General features: G+C 42.0%; 1 protein-coding gene across 1 annotated transcript; it reads left to right on the forward strand.

Moving 5' to 3' along the window:
* The first annotated feature begins 11826 nt into the window (after window positions 1–11826).
* LOC138750104 (immunoglobulin lambda-1 light chain-like) lies at window positions 11827–19427 on the forward strand. Its single transcript, XM_069912239.1, has 3 exons — window positions 11827–11965; window positions 12092–12454; window positions 18959–19427. Exons 1-3 carry the CDS (start codon window positions 11917–11919, stop codon window positions 19282–19284), a joined length of 738 nt encoding a protein of 245 aa, XP_069768340.1. The 5' UTR covers window positions 11827–11916; the 3' UTR covers window positions 19285–19427.
* Window positions 19428–20038: the final 611 nt, after the last annotated feature.

A 20038-nucleotide genomic window follows, 5' to 3' on the forward strand; every position in this document is an offset into this window, starting at 1 on the left:
GTCGGACCGATCAGAAACACTCTTCAGGAGGCAGGTGTGGATACATCATGGCGACTGTCCACAGGAGACTAAGGTTTGACGATGTCTCTCACTGCTTTATTCTGGTTTTCCAGCCTCATAATGGATTCTTTCACTTTCATTGGCTCAACTCTGGTCCTCGTGTAGAAAGATGGCAACCACAGACTCCAAACACTTTGAGCAAGTCTCGCTCACTTATACCTGCACCAATGAAGCAATTAAACACACCTGAGTTCTCACAAACAGCGGTGAAGCCAAATGTCCCAAACGTTATGGTTCGCTGAAATGACGGGACTATGGATAAAAAGGGCTGTAATTTCTCCATGGTCAAACCAAACTGTGTACAAATAACCTTGATTATAAAGTGGAATGTGGACTTTATTTGTTGCTGTTCTCCTCAGTTTTCAACTTGAAATCAGACAATTCACATGTATTTAAAGGGAAAAAGCATCTTAGTTCCAAACATCCTAAACTGAGGAGTGGGGGAGAACAGAGGGACCTGGGAATACAGATACATCATTGTCTGAACATGGCATCACGGGGGGATAGGGGTGGAAAGAGAGCTTTTGGAATCTTGACCTTCATAAATGGAAGTATTGAGAACAGGAGTTGGGATATTTTGGTCAAGTTCTATTAGATATTGGTGAGGCCAAATCTGGAGCATCGTGTGCAGTTTTCATCACCAAACTACAGGAAAGTTATCACAAAGATTGAAAGAGAGCAGAGAAGATTTACAAAGAAGTTGCCCCGACTTCAGGAACTGAGGTACAAGTAAAGGTTAAACAGGTGAAGACTTTATTCCCTGGAATGTAGAAGAATGAACGGAGATTTGATAGAGGTATTTAAAATTATGAGGGAGATAGACAGAGTAAATATAGGCAGGATTTTCCCGTGAGGGGAGGTGAGATAGAGACCAGAGGACATGGGTTAAAGGAGAAAGGGAAAAAGATTTGGGTGAACTTCACACAGAAAGCGGTGGGATTGTGGAATGAGGTGCCAGCTAAAGTGGTGAATGCAGGCTCAATGTTCACATTTTAGAAGTATTTGGACAGGTACCTAGATGGGAGGAGTATGGACGGCTATGGGTGGGGTGCATGTCAGTGGGACTAGGCAATAACATGGTTCGACACAGACTAGATGGGCTGAAAGGCCTGTTTTGTCTGTAATGTTCTTTGATGAAGGGCACTGTGTCTCTGGCTAATTAGTGGTAATTATGCCTCTCCCGCAGGAGAAAGTTTGTGTTATGTCATGTATGTGACCTGAGAACAAATCTGATTATTTCAGGGATCACAACCAGATTAGGTGATTCTCCACCCCACGGTGTTCTCCTGACACCTCTCCCTCATGGGCATCCCTTCTTAAACAGAGCCTCCGGAGCTGCTTTGCACACGCTAGAGCCGGATTGGCACCGGGAGTTCAAGGAACCCAATCGCGCAGCTTTGTCTTCGCCTGTCTGGACCGATGATCTCTGCGCCGCGTCTCCTGTGATCTATGATGGTCTGGATTCCAGGTGAGAAGTCAGGGGGCCATTCCCCATTTATTATAACCTGCCCCCTCCAGCAAAGGTCACATTGAGAACGCACTGTACAAAAACCCTCTGGGGTGGCCTGAGATTCAGATTTCTTGTCAGAGCCCGCACATCCATCACCGGGATTCTTTCTCCTGCCTGCCCGGCCGATTGACCACCCATTACTAGCGACTCCCCATTCTCCCTCTCTTCCCCATCTCCCTCTCCCCTTCCCTTCAGCTCTCCACCTCCTTTCCCTCTCCATTCACAGACCCATCCCCCCTCCCCTTGTTGGCTGATGTGCCCTCCCTCCCTTATCCACCTCTGACCTCCTGCCTATTTGGATTCCTGCTCCACCCCCGCCCCCTCACCATTTTGTCCGCGCGCCCCCTCAACCCTTGTTGAAGGGCTCAGGCTATTTCTGCTACCTAAAGTTTGATGCTTGACCTGCTGAGTTTCCCCACCGTTGTTCCAACTTCAATCATTGCGTCTGCAGACTTTCCTTTTTCATTCCTCACCTATTTAAACTTTCCCTGTAACTGAGATCCTCAAGACATGGTAACATTCGTGCAAATCCTCCGCCCACCTCCTTCCAATGTTATTGTTGTCTTTCCTGCAGTTTGGTGACCAAATGCATGTAATTCTCCAAATTTAGCCTTCCCAATGTCTGAGTGTTAACTCTTTCTCCCGCACACACCTGAATGTTTCCCCTTACTTGTGATATGACTGGTTCGATTTTTGCTTTCAGGTCTCTTCTGTGATGTGGATTCGCCTGAACAATGCAGGGATTGGTGCTGAAGACGGCCTGTCGGAGCATGGGAGTTTTTAGGAGGTCCTCTCTATTGGAACATTGCACAGGTCTACGACCCTGGAACGATATTGGTCATTACCAGTGAGTGAACTCAAGTAAATTTTGGGACATTTATTTCTCGATTTGCGAATTAAAAAAAAAATCATTTTGTCCATGAGCACAGAAGATGTCAGTAAACTGTCAAGACACAGCACTGTAGACAGATTCTGCAGATCCCCCTAAGCCAGATGAGGTTTAAAAAGTCACCTCAACACATGTGGCATTGATTAAAGTTCACACTCGACTGGAGGGAGAACAAATGGTTTTATTAGCTGACAACACAGGTGGGGTTCACGAATAGGCTTCAGTGGGGTTCTGGGTTTAGGCAGAAAACCAGGGTTTATATACAGGCTCCAGGGGGAGGAGCTGGGAGGCAGGACCAGTCATCAGTACAGCACACTTCTAGTGAATCCCAATTCACTACATTCACCCCTTCCTTCAGAATTAAGGGTCTGTGGATGACGAGAACAAGGATCAATAGCCAGGAAGAGACACAGAAGAGAAATATTTATGATAGTTTTTCCAGATTGAGGAGGTCCAGGGGTCTGGAGATCCTGGTGAAGTGCCTTAGCGCCGAGGTGTAATGGGGTCTTTGAGTCTCGTGGTCCGTCTGTGGTGGAAGGTTAGTGGGCTAGGGCTCCAGCTCGACAATGGAGGTGGATTCACTCTCCTCCAAAACCTGGTCCTGTGAGGCCCCGAGCAGGGGTGGGGAGAAAATGCTCAGTAGTTTGTGGGGCCTCTGAGGCAATGGATCCTCTGTTCCAGCAGGTGTCTGGTCCCTGACGGAGATGGTGTCTTCCCTACCATCCAGGCATGGCATGTATGCGTACGTGGGGTTGGCATGGAGCAATTTCACCCTTTCCACCTTGCTTCTCCTCGCTTCTCCTTACGTGCTTCTTGAAAAGGACCGGAGCAGGACTACTGAGCCGAGCTGGGAGCTTAGTCCCTGATGTTGACCTTCTGTTGAATGTAAACGTGAGCTCATGAGCAGTAGGTTTGTTTGCAGAGCAGAGTAGCGACCAAATGGAGTGGTGCGTGATGGGGAGGACATCCTGCCAGCATGAGTCTGGAAGGCCTTCTTGCTTCAGGGCAAGTTTGACAGCCTTTCAGATCGGGGCATTCTCTTTTTCAACCAGCCCATTCCCCTGGGGGTTGTAACTGGTTGTCCTGTTGGACGTGATGCACCCACCAGCAGGAACTGAGGCAGCTCCTCGCTGATGAAGGCTGAGCCCCTGTCACTATCAATATAGCTGGGATACTTGAACAGGTTGAAAATAGAATCTAGGCCCTTCATAACAGACGTAGCAGGTGTGCCTGAGCACGGGATGGCGACTGGGATGTGGGAGTATTCATCGATGAATGAAATCATATATTCCAGTTCGTGGAGAGGCAAGGTCTTGTAGAATTGATACTGAGCCGTTCAAAAGGCCTGAATGACTTAATCAGGTGTGCTTTTGCTGGGTGATAAAAGTGCGACTTATACTCAGTGCAGACCTGGCATGACCTGACGTTTTCTATTGCATAGGGAAAGTTGCGGGACTTGATCAAATGAGCCATGCGGGTGACCCCTGGGTGGCAGAGCATATTCTGTAAGGTCCACAGTTGACCAGTGTATGCGGATGCACATCATCCCCTGGACAAGGCATCTGGAGTGTGGATAAGGGCTTCCTGGCCGGTAGATGATGCCCAAAATTCTCGGTGGATAGTTCAATCATCCACAAAGAAATTTTGTCATTCTCGATGTCATTCTTGATTTTTGCGCTATTTCCGTAGGCAGCAGGATGCGCAGCAGGCAATCTTGGGTGAGCCCGGGGCAGATGGCTTGGTACTGGAAGCCGGACCTCCCTTTGCATGGCACTCCCTCACCCAATGTCCCTTCTTCTCACAGCTGGAGCACGCAAGTCTTTGGCTGGGCAGCAGGCAACGGGATGCTGTCCCTTGTTGCAGAAAAAGCACTCCTGGGTTCAGAAGGCAGCTGCCTTTAGAGGGAGGATCCGGTCCTTGGAGGTGCTCACCCGAGAGTGCCATCTCGTAGGCCACGAGGACATTGTTCTCGAGACTGACCTGTTCCAGAGATTTGGCCAGCGTGACATGGCTAATGATGTTTTTCCTTCTTGACTCAAGCAGTTGCTGCCTCACATGCTTGGCGTGGACCCCCACGGCCAGAGTGTTCTGGATCTGTTTATCTTTCCAGATGTGGCCTGAGGTGGCCACATACCTGCTCTTCTTAGCCAGTGTCCGCATAACCAGGACATTGTCCTCAATCGACTCTCCAGGCCGTTTGCGTCGTAGGGCAAGCCAGTGCCTCACTAGGTCCACGTTCGGGGCTTTTATGTAGTGGGCATTCAGATCCTCGATGGTGGGCTCGTACATCAGGAAATCTCGGACGACTACGTACCCGTTCGTCCCTACCCTTGTCATGACCGCTGAACTCCAGAGTTTGTCTGTATGGAAGATGTCCCTAGCCGAGTTCAGGTAGGCCTGGAAGCAGTCTAGCCAATATGAAAACTCCAGAGCCGCATTCAGGAGACTGGGGGTCTGTTAGCAGCAAACTTGGCTTGAGTAACATCTCCATCCTTGTTTGTCAGCTAATAAAATTGTGGTGGGGAATAAAAGATCACAATCGACTGGAGGGAGAACATACACTTTTATTAGATTACAACACAGGTAGGGGTCATGAATAGGCTTCAGTTTGGTTCTGGGTTTAGGTGTGAAACTAGGGTTAGATACAGGTAACAGGGGGAGGAGCAGGGAGGTGGGACCAGTCGTCAGTACGGCACATTAATAGTGAATCGCAGTTCACAACAGAGATTAAAGGAATATGGTGAAATAACAGGTTATAAAATTAATTGAGATAAAAGTGAAATGATGCTTTTGGTTGAGGGGCATTATACTCAATGCAAAAAAAAGGTTCAATTTAAATGGTATTAATGTTGAGATAGTCAGATGGGTTCAACAGTGGCTTGAAGATAGACACCAAAGAGTATTGGTGGATAACTGTCTGTCAGGATGGAGGCTGGTGATGAGTGGTGTGCCTCAGGGCTCGCTGTTGGGTCCCTTGTTGTTTGTCATTTATATTAATGATTTGGATGATGGAGTGGAAAATTGGGGTTAATAAAGATGAAGATGATACAAAAATAGGGTTTTTGGGAACTGCAGAAGGATTTGGACTGTTTAGAAGAGTGGGCTGAAAGATGGCAGATGGAGTTTACTATCGATAAGTGTGAAGTACTTCATTCTGGGAAGAATAATCAAAACAGGAAATATGCAGTGAAGGGGAGGGCATTGAGGAATGCAGAGGAACAAAGAGATCTTGGAATAAGGTCTCATTGTTCTTTGAAAATGGATTCTCATGAAAATAGGGTGGTAAAGAAGGTTTTGGGCATGCTGGCCTTTATAAATCAAAGCAGAGAATATAGGATCTGGGAGGTGGTATTAAGACTGTTCAAGGCATTGGTGAGGCCAAATTTAGAATAGTGTGTGCAGTTGTGGGCCCCAAATTATAGGAAGGATATCAATAAGATAGAGAGGGTTCAGAGAAGATTTACTAAAATGTTGCCTGGATTGCAGTATCTAGAATACAAAGAATGATTGAGTTGACTGGGTCTTTATTCATCCGAGCATAGAAGGTTGAGGGAGGAATGGATAGAGGTTTTTAAAATTATGAGGGGGACAGACAGAGTAGATGTGCATAGGCTCTTCCCCTTGAGGTTCGGTGAGATTGGAACGAGGGGTTATAATTTAAGGGTTGGGGGCAAAAGTTTAGAAGTAATATGAGAGGGAGCTTCTTCACTCAGAGAGTGGGGGCTGAGTGGTTGCAGCAGGGCCAATGTTGTCATTTAAGAGACGGTTGAACGTCGAAGTACTCGAGATGGCAGAGGTCGACAGCATCGAGTCCACGCTGCTGAAGATCCAGCTGCGCTGGATGGGTCACGTCTCCAAGATCGTGTTATATGGCGAGCTCTCCACTGGCCACCGTGACAGAGGTGCACCAAAGAAAAGGTACAAGGACTGCCTAAAGAAATCTCTTGGTGCCTGCCACATTGACCACCGCCAGTGGGCTGATAACGCCTCAAACCGTGCATCTTGGCGCCTCACAGTTTGGCGGGCAGCAACCTCCTTTGAAGAAGACCGCAGAGCCCACCTCACTGACAAAAGGCAAAGGAGGAAAAACCCAACACCCAACCCCAACCAACCAATTTTCCCCTGCAACCGCTGCAACCATGTCTGCCTGTCCCGCATCGGACTTGTCAGCCACAAACGAGCCTGCAGCTGACGTGGACTTTTTACCCCCTCCATAAATCTTCGTCCGCAAAGCCAAGCCAAAGAAAGAGAATGAGTACTTGGATGTGAGGGGATTGGAGGGTTCTGGACAGGGAGTGAGTGGGTGGGAGAAGAGGAGATCACTTAAATCGGTGTGGACGAGAGGGGCTGATATCGCCTGTTTCCGTACTGTAATTGGAGTATATGGTGATATGGTAGAGGGATTAAATATTTGGGAATTAAAATGTATAAAATTTGGATAATTTATATTAGTTGAATTATTTACCATTATTTAATAAAATTAAAGATGATTTGAATAGATGGAATTATTTACCTATAACTTTAATAGGAAGAGTGAATTATTTCAAGATGAATATTTTCCAAATGATTCAATATCTTTGTCAATACATCAAAAAATTTTAAGGATCTGTTTAATTATGAGGAAATTTTTGTAGAAAGGTAAAATGGTTAGAATTTCCTTAGAGAAATTAACTTGGAAATTTCAATCACAGTGTCCTGTAGTGAGCCAGGTCAAACACACACATGACTGGCCAAATCACTGCAGCAAACAACCAATACGGGAGAGCACGGATACTTTATTCCCACCGCACTGAAGTTCCAGGCTGCAGGAGCACGTTGCCAGGGGAATGACCAGGCCTTACAGCTGCATTATGACATCACCCCCATGAGCATGTCACCCTTCCCACCCCCACTAAAAAGGAATGCGCGTGGTTTGAATAAATGGCAGATACTGGTTTACGTGCTTGGTGTGGACAGCATTTAATTCAGCAGCTCTGCCTTTAGCAGTGCGACATTTTACAGCTTCCACATTTCCAAATTATTATAACGCCGCTCAGTTCAGATTTATTAATGGAATTTTAATTGAAGTAAGGACCCACTAATACTGAAATTTTTAATTAAATTATGGAATAAAATAGATTATGAGATAGGTGGGAAAGGTTAGATTTCATGTAAAACAACTTTATACCAACATAATTTTTTTCTTTTGACTGTTAATAATCAATTTATAAAGATAGGAATCAAATAGGGATTCAAATGATAGAAAATTGATTTGAAGTTGGTTATTATGTTTCTTTTCAAATAAAAATAATACCTTTTTGTTATTATCACATTAAAACTTTATAAATTGATAAATTAGGTCAAAGTTTAAGATTACCTTGCCAGTCTGAGGTAGAAATTTTACTTACTAAAGAGAGTATTAAGACATTTGTTTCAGAAATGTATAAATTACTTCAAAGCAAATTGTCCAAATCAGATATTCATAAATCAAGATTAAAGTGGGAAACTGATTTAGGTAAAACAATAGATCAAGATGATTGGAGTATGTTATGTGAAGATAATATGACTAAAATTATCAATGCAAGATGCAGATTAGAACAATATAACTTTTTACATTAATTATATTTAACACCTGAAAAATTAAAAAGATTTAATTGAATTTCGTATGAGTTATGTTTTAGACATCATAGGTTCTTTTGTTCACTCAACTTGGCCGTGTATTAAAGCATGTTGAGAGAAAGTGTTAAAGGTTAAACTTCCGTTAGACCCAAAGTTATTTCTATTAGGATATATTAAAATGTTTAGTTTAAAATTAAGGTAAATCATTTATCAAATTGAATTTTTACAACTGGCGATTACTTGGAAGTCTGATATGGATATGTGGATGCAGAAATAACATACTGAAATTAGATCTTGTTTTCCTCTTCAAAGGTTAACTTAGAGTTTAAATGGTAAATAATTTTTTTAACAATATGGAACCCATATTTACAACAAGTGTTTTTGAAAATTTCAGCTCTCAACAGCTCGTCCTCCTGGTGGGACTCGGTTTCACGGGGGTTAATTTGAACTTATATATTCATTCATAATCTTTGACATCTTTCTTTCTGAAGGGTATTGGAAGGGAGGTGGGTTGTGGGGAGGGAGTAGGGTTTAGTATATATACCACATGTATTGTCTTATATATATGTAAATATATATATATATGTAAATATATATATATATAATTCATTATTGACAATGTTGTGGTTTTAAAATTTTTAATCAAATAGTCAAAGAAAAACCAACAGCAATGGCTCCAGCCTTGATCCCTCAGACACACCACTAGTCACAGACCTCCAGTCTGAGAAGCAATAATCTGCTACCACTTTAATGGTCTTTCGGCCCATTACAACCACGCATTCACTGCTCCTGTCCTGTCCCTAACACCGACTTCCTGCTGTTTTTGCTTCCCTCTCGGCCTTTGCTCCCGGACTGAAGTTCAGTACTTGAATGGCCTCAGAACTGTAATGTTTATCTTTAATATCTTCACCCAGAGCCTCGCAGAAAATGGTGGAGCTTTAATGATTCCAGAATTATAAACACACATCTCCACATCAGCACTCACTCCCTTTCTGTCTCCTCCCCCGTCCTCTCAACAACTGCTAGAGCCCAGTGACCACAACACCTGTCTGCATGATTAAAAACAGTGTAGATTTGTGTAGCAGCAGCTAAATAAAGGCTCGGACAACACCGCCAGCGTCCCAGAGGGAGCTCATGAGAACCACAGAAGGCAGCTGTCTTTTCAAACCTGGAAACCATTGCCTGACGAGGCCTGAGGGTGAGGGAGGAGGGAACAAGTCCCAGATACATCAAACCTTTTGACTGAACTGATGATGGGCTCATCTCCACGAACCTGCCTTGTCCTCATATCCCTTAATTCCCCTACTATGTCAAATTGTACACAACATTGCCTTCAATAAATTTACTGAGGTCACGTCGAATGCTTCAATGGGCAGTGAATTCCACAGATTCCCCACCCTCTGGGAAAGGGAGTACCTCCACATCAATGTCCCAACTCTACTCCCCTGAATCTTGAGTTATGTGCCGATGTTCTGATCACCCCCACCAATGGAAACAATTTACCTACCTCTATCTTATCTATGCCTTTCATAATTTTAGACATTTTTATTAGATCCACTGTCATTCACCTAAATTCCAGTGAGTGCATTTCCAGATGACTTCAAAGGCCAACCTACTGAATCTCCTCTTCACTGTCTCCAGAACCAATTAATCCTTACTCAAGTTAGGAGATGAGAACTGGGGCAATTCTCCAGATGCACCCTCACTAGAACAACACAACGTGACTGCTCCAAAATTCAATCCCTCCAACACTGCAGGCCAATATTCGAGTCCCTGAACTCCTGAACAGTTTACATGGCTGGAAATGAGAGTGTTGATACCTTTTTGTTAATTATGTCCACATTGTTAAAAGCCACCTGATGAATTTCAAAATAAAAAAATGGATAAATAGAGGGTTGCTGGCAGCAAAGTAGCACCTGTCGAGAGAAATCAGCCAGAATCATGATATATTGTTGCAAACATGTGCCAATGAGAGTCAAAGAAGTACCTGTGAGGGTGAAAAACCAGAATAAAACAGTAAGGGACATCGCCCAAACCTTAGGATGACGAATATCATTAAGAAGAAAGAGGGTCCTGGTGATCTCAGTCAATGCAATGGGACTGGATGACCAAGGAAAACCTCCACTCTTGATGACAGAAGAATTCTCAGCAGAATGAAGAAAAGTCCACAAACTCCTGTTGGACAGATCAGAAACATTCTTCAGGAGGCAAGTCTGGATACGTCAATGACGACTGTCCACAGGGGACTAAGGTTTGACGATGTCTTTCACTGTTTTATTCTGGTTTTCCGGCTTCTTTAACTTTCATTGGCTTAACTTTGGTCCTCATGTAGAAAGATGGCAACCACAGACTCCAAATGCTGAGAGCAAGCCTCACTCATTTATACCTGCACCATTGAAGCAATTAAACACATCTGAGTTCTAACACACAGCTGTGAAGCCAAATGTCCCAAATGTTATGGTTCCCTGAAATGACGAAACTAAAGGCTGTAATTTCTCCCTGGTCAAACCAAAATGTGTAAAAATAACCTTGAATTAAATTTGGAATCTTCACTTTAATTGCATGGGAATTATCGGATTATGTTGAAAACTGTGGAAAACAGGGGCAAATAATGGAAAAAGCATCTTAATACCAAACATCCTCATCTGAGGAGTGCAGTAGAACAGAGGGTCCTGGGAATACAGATACATCATCCCTTGAAAGTGGCATCACATCGGGATAGGGGCGTAAAGCGAGCTTTCGGCACTTTGACCTTCATGAATCAAAATATTGAGTACAGGAGTTGGGATGTTTTGGTCAAGTTTTGTTAGACATTGGTGAGGCCAAACCTGGAGAATTGTGTGCAGTTTTGGTGACCGAACTAATGGAAAGATATCAATAAGTTAGAAACAGTGCAGAGAAGATGAACTCGGACATTGCCCAGACTTCAGGAACTGAGTTACAACTAAAGGTTAAACAGGCTAGGATTTATTACCTTGTCTGTAGAAGAATGAGGGGAGATTTGATCGCGGTATTTAAAATTATGAGGTGGATTTTGCAGAATAAATGTAGGGAGGATATTTCCACTGAGGGTAGGACCGCAGAGCCCACCTCACTGACAAAAGGCAAAGGAGGAAAAACCCAACACCCAACCCCAACCAACCAATTTTCCCTTGCAACCGCTGCAATTGTGTCTGCCTGTCCCGCATCGGACTTGTCAGCCACAAACGAGCCTGCAGCTGACGTGGACTTTTTACCCCCTCCATAAATCTTCGTCCGCGAAGCCAAGGCAAAGAAAAAGAAGAAGAGGTGAGATAGAGACCAGAAGACATGGGTTAAGGGAGAAAGTGGAAAGGTTCTGTGGGAAATTCTTCACATAGAGAGTGGTGGGAGTGTGGAACAAGTTGAAGTGGTGAATGTGGGAAGGGACACGGATGGGAAGGGTTCAACGTTCACATTTAAGAAGAATTTGGATAGATACTTGGATGTGAGGGGTATGGAGGACTGTGGGCTGAGTGAAGGTCAGTGGGACCATACCAATAAAATGGTTTAGATAGACTGGAAGGGCCGAAGGGCCTGTTTCCGTGCTGTCATGTTCTCTGATGGAGGGCACTGTCTGTGTCTGTGTCATTAGTGCTAATTCTGCCCCTCCCGCGGGAAAAAGTCTGTCTTGTGTCATGTATGTGACCCGAGAACATTTCAGGGACCACAACCAGATGGGGTGATTCTCCGCCCCACGGCGTCCTCCTGACCCCTCCCCCTCATGGACACCCCTTCTTAAACAGAGCCTCCGGAGCCGCTTTGCAGACGGGAGAACCGGAGCGACTCCGGGAGTTCGAGGAACCCAATCGCGCTGCTTTGTCTTCACCTGTCCGGAGCGATGGTCTCTGCGCTGGGTCTCCTGTGGTCTCTGATGGTCTGGGTTCCAGGTGAGAAGTCGGGGGCCATTCCCCGTTGATGCTATCCCCTCCCCTCGAACTGAGCCGGGTTGGACCTTTTCCCCGCGCCTTGTTTTCCCGCGTTCACCCGCTGCGGTGTTTTTTGTGTCATTGCAGGTGTCCTGGCGTTGGTTAAACTCCATCAGACCCCAATGTCCGACCCACTCTCTGCGGGACAGACCGTCCACTTGGAGTGTCGGCTGGAGGGGGGGAGCGTTGCAAGTTACTACATGCTCTGGTACCGACAGCGACCCGGAGAAGCTCCAGAGTGGGTATTGGGACACGATACGGATAATGATATCTACCGAGGCAGCGGGTTCACCAGCCGATTCGCCCCGTCCAGAGACACCTCGGCCAACACTCACACCTTGACCATCCGCAGCCTGGAAGCTGGAGACTCCGCCGTCTACTACTGTGCTACATGGGACAGTTCAGCAAATGTCTGGGTGTTCGGCCCTGGATCCACGTTGATCGTAACAAGTGAGTGAACTCGAGGAACTTTTCGGACTTTTATTTCCAGATCTGAGAATCTATTTTTCATTCATTTTGTCCGTGAGCACAGAAGATGTCAGTAAACTGTCGAGACCCCGCGCTGGAGACAGATTCTGCAGATGCCCCTCAGCCAGATGAGGTTTGACCTGGGAAAGTCACCTCACCCCGACCCCCAGATTGGTGTGTGTGGGCCCCCAACGCAATTTGATACCCAGTTAATCTCAATTCCAAGGTCAACATTTTAACATCACTTCACAAAAATCATGTTGGGTCCAATTTATTCTTAAGAACTTTCCCTACAAACTTTTGAAGTTGTGTCCAATAATGTTTCACCATCATCACATAACCAAGTAGAATGTAGGAAAGAAGCTACTTCCTTATGACACCTGAAACATAAATCTGAAGAAATTAAATTATATCTCTTTAATTTTTCAGGGGTTAAATATCACTGATGTATAAAGTTATAATGAAGCAACATCTCACATTAACAATCTTAGTCACACTATCTTTACATAAATTACCGCAAAATTCCTGATCAACTATGATCCCTTAATCTTTTTCCCTCTTTAATCTAGACTTATATAAATCTAATTTAGGCATTTTATTCTGTAATAACAAATACATTTCAGAAACAAATGTTTCCTTCCCAACTTCCTTAAGCCAAATTTCAACTTTTACTTGCCTTGGCAACATTAAAGAATGTCCAAAATTATCCAATAGTAAAGCTTTAATTTGGTAATAACAAAAAAAAGTAGTTTGTGGAATTTCCTTCATTCTTTGAAAAAACATTAAATAACCAGCTTCATAACAATCTTGTACAATCTTAATTCCTTTCTGATCTCGGATTTTGATTATTAAGCGTAAAAGGAAAAGGTTTATTCTGGTATAAAATTATCTTTTCTGAAATTTTCCCCTGTTTACCTATTTCCTCATGTATCATTTTCTACCATTCAATTAAATGTCTCAAAACAGGTGAATTATATGTCAATACTAACTTGGAATTCCATTTATCAATAAATTGCTTCTTTTTCTTCTCAGCAATTGTGGATAACACAGTGTTAACCCAAACCAATGGATAATCCAAGTCCAACATTCTATGAATACATTTCAATTGTGCTGCTCTTTAATAATTGTGAAAATTTGCAAGTTGTAAATCTCCCAGTTCATACCTTCACGTTAATGTTTGTAAAGATACTCTCAACATTTTATCTTTCCATAAAAATAAACTTTCTAGCTATAGAATTCAAATCCCTAAGAAACTTTTGAGGAATTTACAATGTATAGATTAAAAAAAGATATTGTATTCTAGGAAAAATATCCATCTTCATAAAAAATAACTCTATCTATTGATGCGAGAGGTAAATCTTTCATCTATTGAAATCACTCTTGATTTTATGAAATAAAGGCAACTAATTTAACTCATAAAAATGATCCAATTTCCTATCCAATCTAATACCTAAATATTTAATTTGATCTGACCATTTAAATTGAAGAATCATTTTACAATGAGGATAATCACCATCAATCAATGGCAGAATCTTACTTCTTCCCTCATCAATTTTATAGCCAGATATTTCTCCATATTGTTTCAATCTTTCACATAGTGATTTCAAAGTATTCTGAGTTTCTGTTAAGTAAACCAAAACATCATCTGCAAATAAATTAGTCTTATACTCCTCAGATTTCATTTTAACACCTTTAATATTATTTTCTTCTCTTATGAATTGAGCCGAGCTTTCAATACCTAATGCAAACAACGCGAGAATCAAAGGGCAACTTTGTCCACTCGATCTTTCTAATAAAATCATGATGATATTTGACCATTCGTCCCCAATCTGGCAGAAGCTTTTTTATAGAAAGATTCAATCCAATGATTGAATGATTGGTCCAAACCCAAACCTTTTTAATACCTTCAATAAAAAAACTCCACTCTCACCGATCAAATGCCTTTTTGGCATCTAATGATAAAACCACTGGTCAGTTGGATTCCTCCCAAGAAACAGGAATCATACTAATTGATATTGCAATAGTATCTGAAGAATAATGATTTTTTAATAACACCAGCTTGATCTAAATGTATTAAGCCTGGGAAGTATTTCCTCAATCAATTTGCTAGAACCTTAGTTACAATTTTGTAATCAACATTTCACAAAGAAATTGGTCCATAAGATCCAGTATTTAAGATTTATTAATGCTATTGTTAATAGATGTATTGAAACAAGGACTGGAAGTTCACTCTTTACCAGATTCATTTTCTCAAGCTATTATCTCTCTCTCTCTTCTCTTTGGCTTGGCTTCGCGGATGAAGATTTATGGAGGGGGTAAAAAGTCCACGTCAGCTGCAGGCTCATTTGTGGCTGACAAGTCCGATGCGGGACAGGCAGACTATTATAACAGTTAACCATATAACCATTTATTCAAGAAAAGTTTGGGATCCATTGAAAGATGGGACTTATAGACCAATTTCATTGTTGAATGCTGATTATAAGGTTATAACAAAGGTTCTAGCTAATAGATTGGCAAAATTTTTACCAGATTTAATTCATTTGGATCAGGCTAGATTTATTAAAAATTGTTATTGAGCAGAATATCATTCTTTATAAATTCAGCAGAATTGTTTTCTTTGATTAAAATTTCTTGGGAGGAATCCAAACTACCATTGGTTATTTAATTGGATGCAGAGAAGGCCTTTGATGGAGTTGAGTGGATTTTTTTTTTAAAGTTTTGTAGAAATTTATATTTGGTCCAAGATTTACTTGTTGGATTAAGGTATCATATTAAAAAATCCTATTGCTAGAGTCTTGACAAATGCACATTTCTCTTTACCTTTTATGTTGAATTGATCAACTAGACAAGGATGTCCTTTGTGACCAGCTCTTTTTGCATTAGTTATTGAATCTTTGGCTCAGATGATGATGCAAGATGGTAATATTGTAGATATTAAAGTGAAGTTTGATGAATTTAAAATTAATTTGTTTGTGGATGATGTTTTGATATTCTTAACAAACCTCAGAATTCTTTGAAGTGGTTACATGACAGACTGGAACAGTATGGAGAAATATCAGGCTGTCAAATCAATTGGGAAAAAAGCGAGATTAGTCCATTAGAGGCAATAGATTATTCTCTTTCTAAACATATTGTTAAATTTAAATGGTTGGATCAAATGAATTATTTAGGTGTTAAGGAAGATAGTAATTATAGTCATTTATAAGAAATAAATGATTTACTATTATTTTTTAAATTAAAAATGACTTGAATCGATGGAAATATTTACCAATTCCTTTAATAAGAAGAGTTAAATGTGTTGAAATGAATATTTTTCCTAGTTTTCAGTATCTATTTCAATCTATTCCTTGTAAGATTCCCACTAAATTTTTTAAGGATTTGAACTCCATGGTGAGCAGATTGTTATGGAAGGATGGGATGGCAAAGGTATCTTTACAAAAATTAACCTGGAAATATGAATGAGGAGGTTTGCAACTTCTGAATTTTCTAAATTACTATGATGTTGCACTGTTGAAATTTATCAAAAGGATGTTTGATTTGGAAAAGTCATTGATATGGGCAAATAGTGAATGATCTCAAATTGGTGAGAAGAGGATGGATCAGCTTCTTTTTGATGAAATTCTAAGTTATTGACTAATTATCATTTACCTATTTTGAAAGATTTTTTGCAAGTATGGTATAAAATAAATGAAGTTCTAGGTATTCAAGGGAAGATTTCAGGTAAAACTCCTTTGTATCAATATAAGCTTTTTTCCGATTACACAATAATCATTTTTTGAAGTTATGGGATCAAAAGTGTATTAAATTTGTACAAGATTCTTATGAAGCAGGTTATTTTATTTCTTTCCAAAGAATGAAAGAGAAAAATAATATTCCTTCAAATACTCTTTTTTCTTATTATCAATTTAATGTTTTATTGTTGGATAATTTGGGACATACTTTACGGTTACCTCGATCAAAGTTTGAAATTTTACTTACAGAGGGAGGTAAGAAGGGATTTAGATCTGCAATGTATTCTTTATTACAGAATAAAATGTCTATGTTGGATTTGCATAAATATAGGTTGAAATGGGTAAAAGATGAAGGAATATTTATTCATCAAAATGATTGGATGGATTTAGTATGACTAAAATTATAAATGTCATGTATCGGCGAGTTCATTTTAATTTTATTCATCAATTATATTTAATTCTAGAAAAATTAAGGGGATAAAATTTAATTTCTTCAGATTTGTGTTTTTTCGATGTCAGAAGGAAGAAAATTCTTTTTTTACATTCTAGTTGGTGATGTGAAATGGTAAAACCTCTTTGGAATAGACTTAAGTAATTTTGAAAGTGAAAGTTTCATTCGATCCTTTAGTATTTTTGTTGGGTAACATTAACAGGTTGTGTTTAGAATTAAGATTAAATAGATTTCAAATTGCATTTTTGTGATTGACATTAGCTGTAGTCAGAAATGTTTTAGCAATTAATTTAAAAAAATGAGACTGATTTGAGTACACAGAGATGGCAGATGGAATTGAGATCTTGTATTCCGCTAGAGAAAGTAACATAGAATAAATGTGATAGTTATTTTTTCTATTGAGCCCATTTTCGGATGATATAGGTTTGAGTTTTTGAACCCCCAGCTGCACAGTGGTGGTATTTCTCTAATTCGGGGTAATTAACTGAGGAATTTTGTTATTATGGTTAATCTCCGCTTTTCTCTTTCTTTTTTGTGGGGGACAGGTTAGAGGGGGTTAGGGTTGGGGGATGTGGAATGGGGTGGTGGGTCGTAGAGGGTTAGTTTGTATTAAATGTACTATGTAAGCATTTTTTCTTGTTTTATCTATTAATTGTATATATTTTGAATAAATGTATCATTGTTCTCATAAATAAAATGTTCGAAAAAAAATAGAATTTAGTTAGGTACATGGATGGGAGGGTTATGGAGGGCTATGGGCTGGATGCAGGATAGTGGATCTAGGGAGAATACTAGTTTGGCACAGATGAGGCCAAAGGGCCAGTTTATGTACAGTTAAGTTCTATTTATGTTCTATGGCTCTACAGTGTAATTTTGTTCTATGAAAAAACATTAAGGTAAATCTCTGCCCCGTCTTCAGCTCGACAACATCTTTCCCCTCATACAGTGACCAGAACTGAGCACAATACTTCAAGTTGGGCCTCATCATTGTCTTACACACAGTAACATAACCTCCAAACTCTGGGACAACAGTCTGACCGCTGAAGGCTCATGTATCAATGGCCTTTTCCAACACCTAATCTATCCGTGATGCCACTTTCAAGGTTCAATCTATTCGCACTCAGAGATCCTTCTGCTGTACATTGCTCTGGTGTTCAAGAGCCTGTCTAAATGCCCCTTGAGTGTTGTCCCTGATCATCTCATCTGGCAGTTTAGTCCAGATACCATCCATACTGTGTGCAAAATATTCACCCCTCCCAACATAATTAAACCGTGCCTCTCATCTTGACCCTTGGCTCTCTATTTTGAGGCCCCCACCCACACCCAATATAGGAAGGAGTCTAGTTCTCTCCCTTATACAACACGACAGCACAGAATAGGCCCTTGACCCTCATTGTTGTGCTGACTTACCATTAAAAAACACTCAATTTTGCTTTCATCCATGTGCCTGTGTAACAGTGTCTTAAATGCCCCTAATGTTCCAGACCCCACCCCCACCCCTGGAAATGCATTCCAGGAACCCACAACTCTCAGTGTTAAAAAAACTTGCCTGCGATGTCTCCCCTGAACCATCCTCCCTTCACTTTGTACAGATGTTCCCTGGTGTTTGCTATTCCTGCCCTGGGAAAAAGGCACTGGCTATCCTCCTTATCTATCCCTCTCAGAACATTAGACCACAGAACATTAAAAGGTATCAAAAGGCTTTTCGGCCCTTCTCGTCTGTGCCGAGTTATTACCCTGCCTAGATCCATTGATTTTATCTCAGTCCATAGCCCTCTGTACCCCTCCCATCCATGTGCCTGTCCAAATTCTTCAATGTTAAAATTGAGCCCGCATTCACCACTTCAGCTGGTAGCTCGTTCCACATGCTCACTACTCAATTTGTAAAGGAGTTTCCCCTCATATTCCCCAAAACATCGCCTTTCATCCTTAACCCATGTCCTCTGGTTTGTATGTTACTTATCGTCAGTTGAAAAAGCATTTTCTCTGTCTGTGCCTCTCATAACGTTAAATATGTCTACCAAATCTCCCTCATTCTCCTTTCCCCAGGGAATAAAGTTCTAGCCTGTAACTCTGTTCCTGAGGTCCTGTTAACATCCGAGTAAATGTTCTCTACACTCTTTCAATCCTAGTTCGTGACCAATGTTTTACTCTAATTTACCATAAAACATCCCAACTCCTGTACTCAATACTTTGATTTATAAAGGCCATTGTGTTCATGTCCATGGAATCTTTTATTCAGAGTTGGTGTTGGTGTTTGGACTTCATCACCTCATGATGTTTCCCTTCTGCTCTCCCACACAGGTAGCGACTCTCGGAAACCCTCGGTTCAACTGCTCCCTCCCTCCCAGAATGAGATCGACTCAGGCTCGGCCACCCTGTCTTGCCTGGTGAGCGGGTTTAAGCCAGGCTTCGCGTCACTCCAGTGGAGCGTGGATGGGGTCGAGACAGAGAGCGGGGTGACGACGGGTGTCGCATCCCCTGATGCTGACCAGGCCTACAAGCAGAGCAGTTACCTGCATGTGTCCGCCACTGCCTGGAACACAGGCTCCAGCTATACCTGCATCGTGAGCCACAGCTCACTGAGCTCGCCTCTGCGCGAGTCCATCTCGTCGTTATCCTGTGTGTAGTGAGGCCACACCGGTCAGCAGAACACGCAGATTCTTGGCTCGTGCCTTGGATTTCACAGCTCAATGAAGGGCTCAAGCCTGAAATGTTGATTATGTATTTTTACCTTTGCTATATAAAGGACACTGTTTGACTTGCTGAGTTACTCCAGTGTTGTGTATTTACTTCAACCACGGGTGTCTGCAGACTTTCATGTTTTGTTCCTGATTCTCTGCCCATGTTTAATGCCCTGTCTGGGGTCTGTGTCTGCCTTGTGTGGTATAATCGTGCAAAAATGTTCACTGCTGGAGACCAACCCAATTCTTAATCATCTCCAAAATCAGATTTTCCTGTATTCTGTAGAATTGTCCTTCCAGCCCCACATTTCAACTCCTGTTGTGTGTAGAATGTGGGGTAGTGATCAGATCCTGTGCAAAGCAGAACTCAATAAAGTGGAGAAGAGGCAAGTTTGCTGTGGTCTGTCATTATTCAACTCCTCGCTGTAAATTCAGCAGGTAAGGTGGTGCTTGGGACCCAACCTCTGGAGAATTCTAGGGGTTCCTCGCAGAGAGCCAGCGATTGCAACCTCCCTCTCGGCCCAGCATGGCTCTGACCTCTGCACTTTACCTCCTCTACATTGGAAGGACTCGGCACCGACTAGGAGATCTGTTCACTGAGAACCTTCTCCCCATCTGCACCAGTGGCAGGGATCTCCCAGTGACCACCCACTTCAAATCTACTCCCCTCTCCCGCACCTAAATGGTCTGTTCGTGGTCT

The sequence above is a fragment of the Narcine bancroftii genome, assembly GCF_036971445.1.
Source record: "Narcine bancroftii isolate sNarBan1 chromosome 5 unlocalized genomic scaffold, sNarBan1.hap1 SUPER_5_unloc_1, whole genome shotgun sequence".
Lineage (NCBI taxonomy): Eukaryota > Metazoa > Chordata > Chondrichthyes > Torpediniformes > Narcinidae > Narcine > Narcine bancroftii.

What these genes read in the sequence shown, in the direction of transcription:
- LOC138750104 (XM_069912239.1), top strand. Translation starts at nt 11,917, where the DNA reads ATGGTCTCTGCGCTGGGTCTCCTGTGGTCTCTGATGGTCTGGGTTCCA. An exon ending in TCTGATGGTCTGGGTTCCAG is followed by an intron (nt 11,966 to 12,091) that starts GTGAGAAGTCGG and finishes GTGTCATTGCAG; the next exon opens with GTGTCCTGGCGTTGGTTAAA. An exon ending in ATCCACGTTGATCGTAACAA is followed by an intron (nt 12,455 to 18,958) that starts GTGAGTGAACTC and finishes TCTCCCACACAG; the next exon opens with GTAGCGACTCTCGGAAACCC.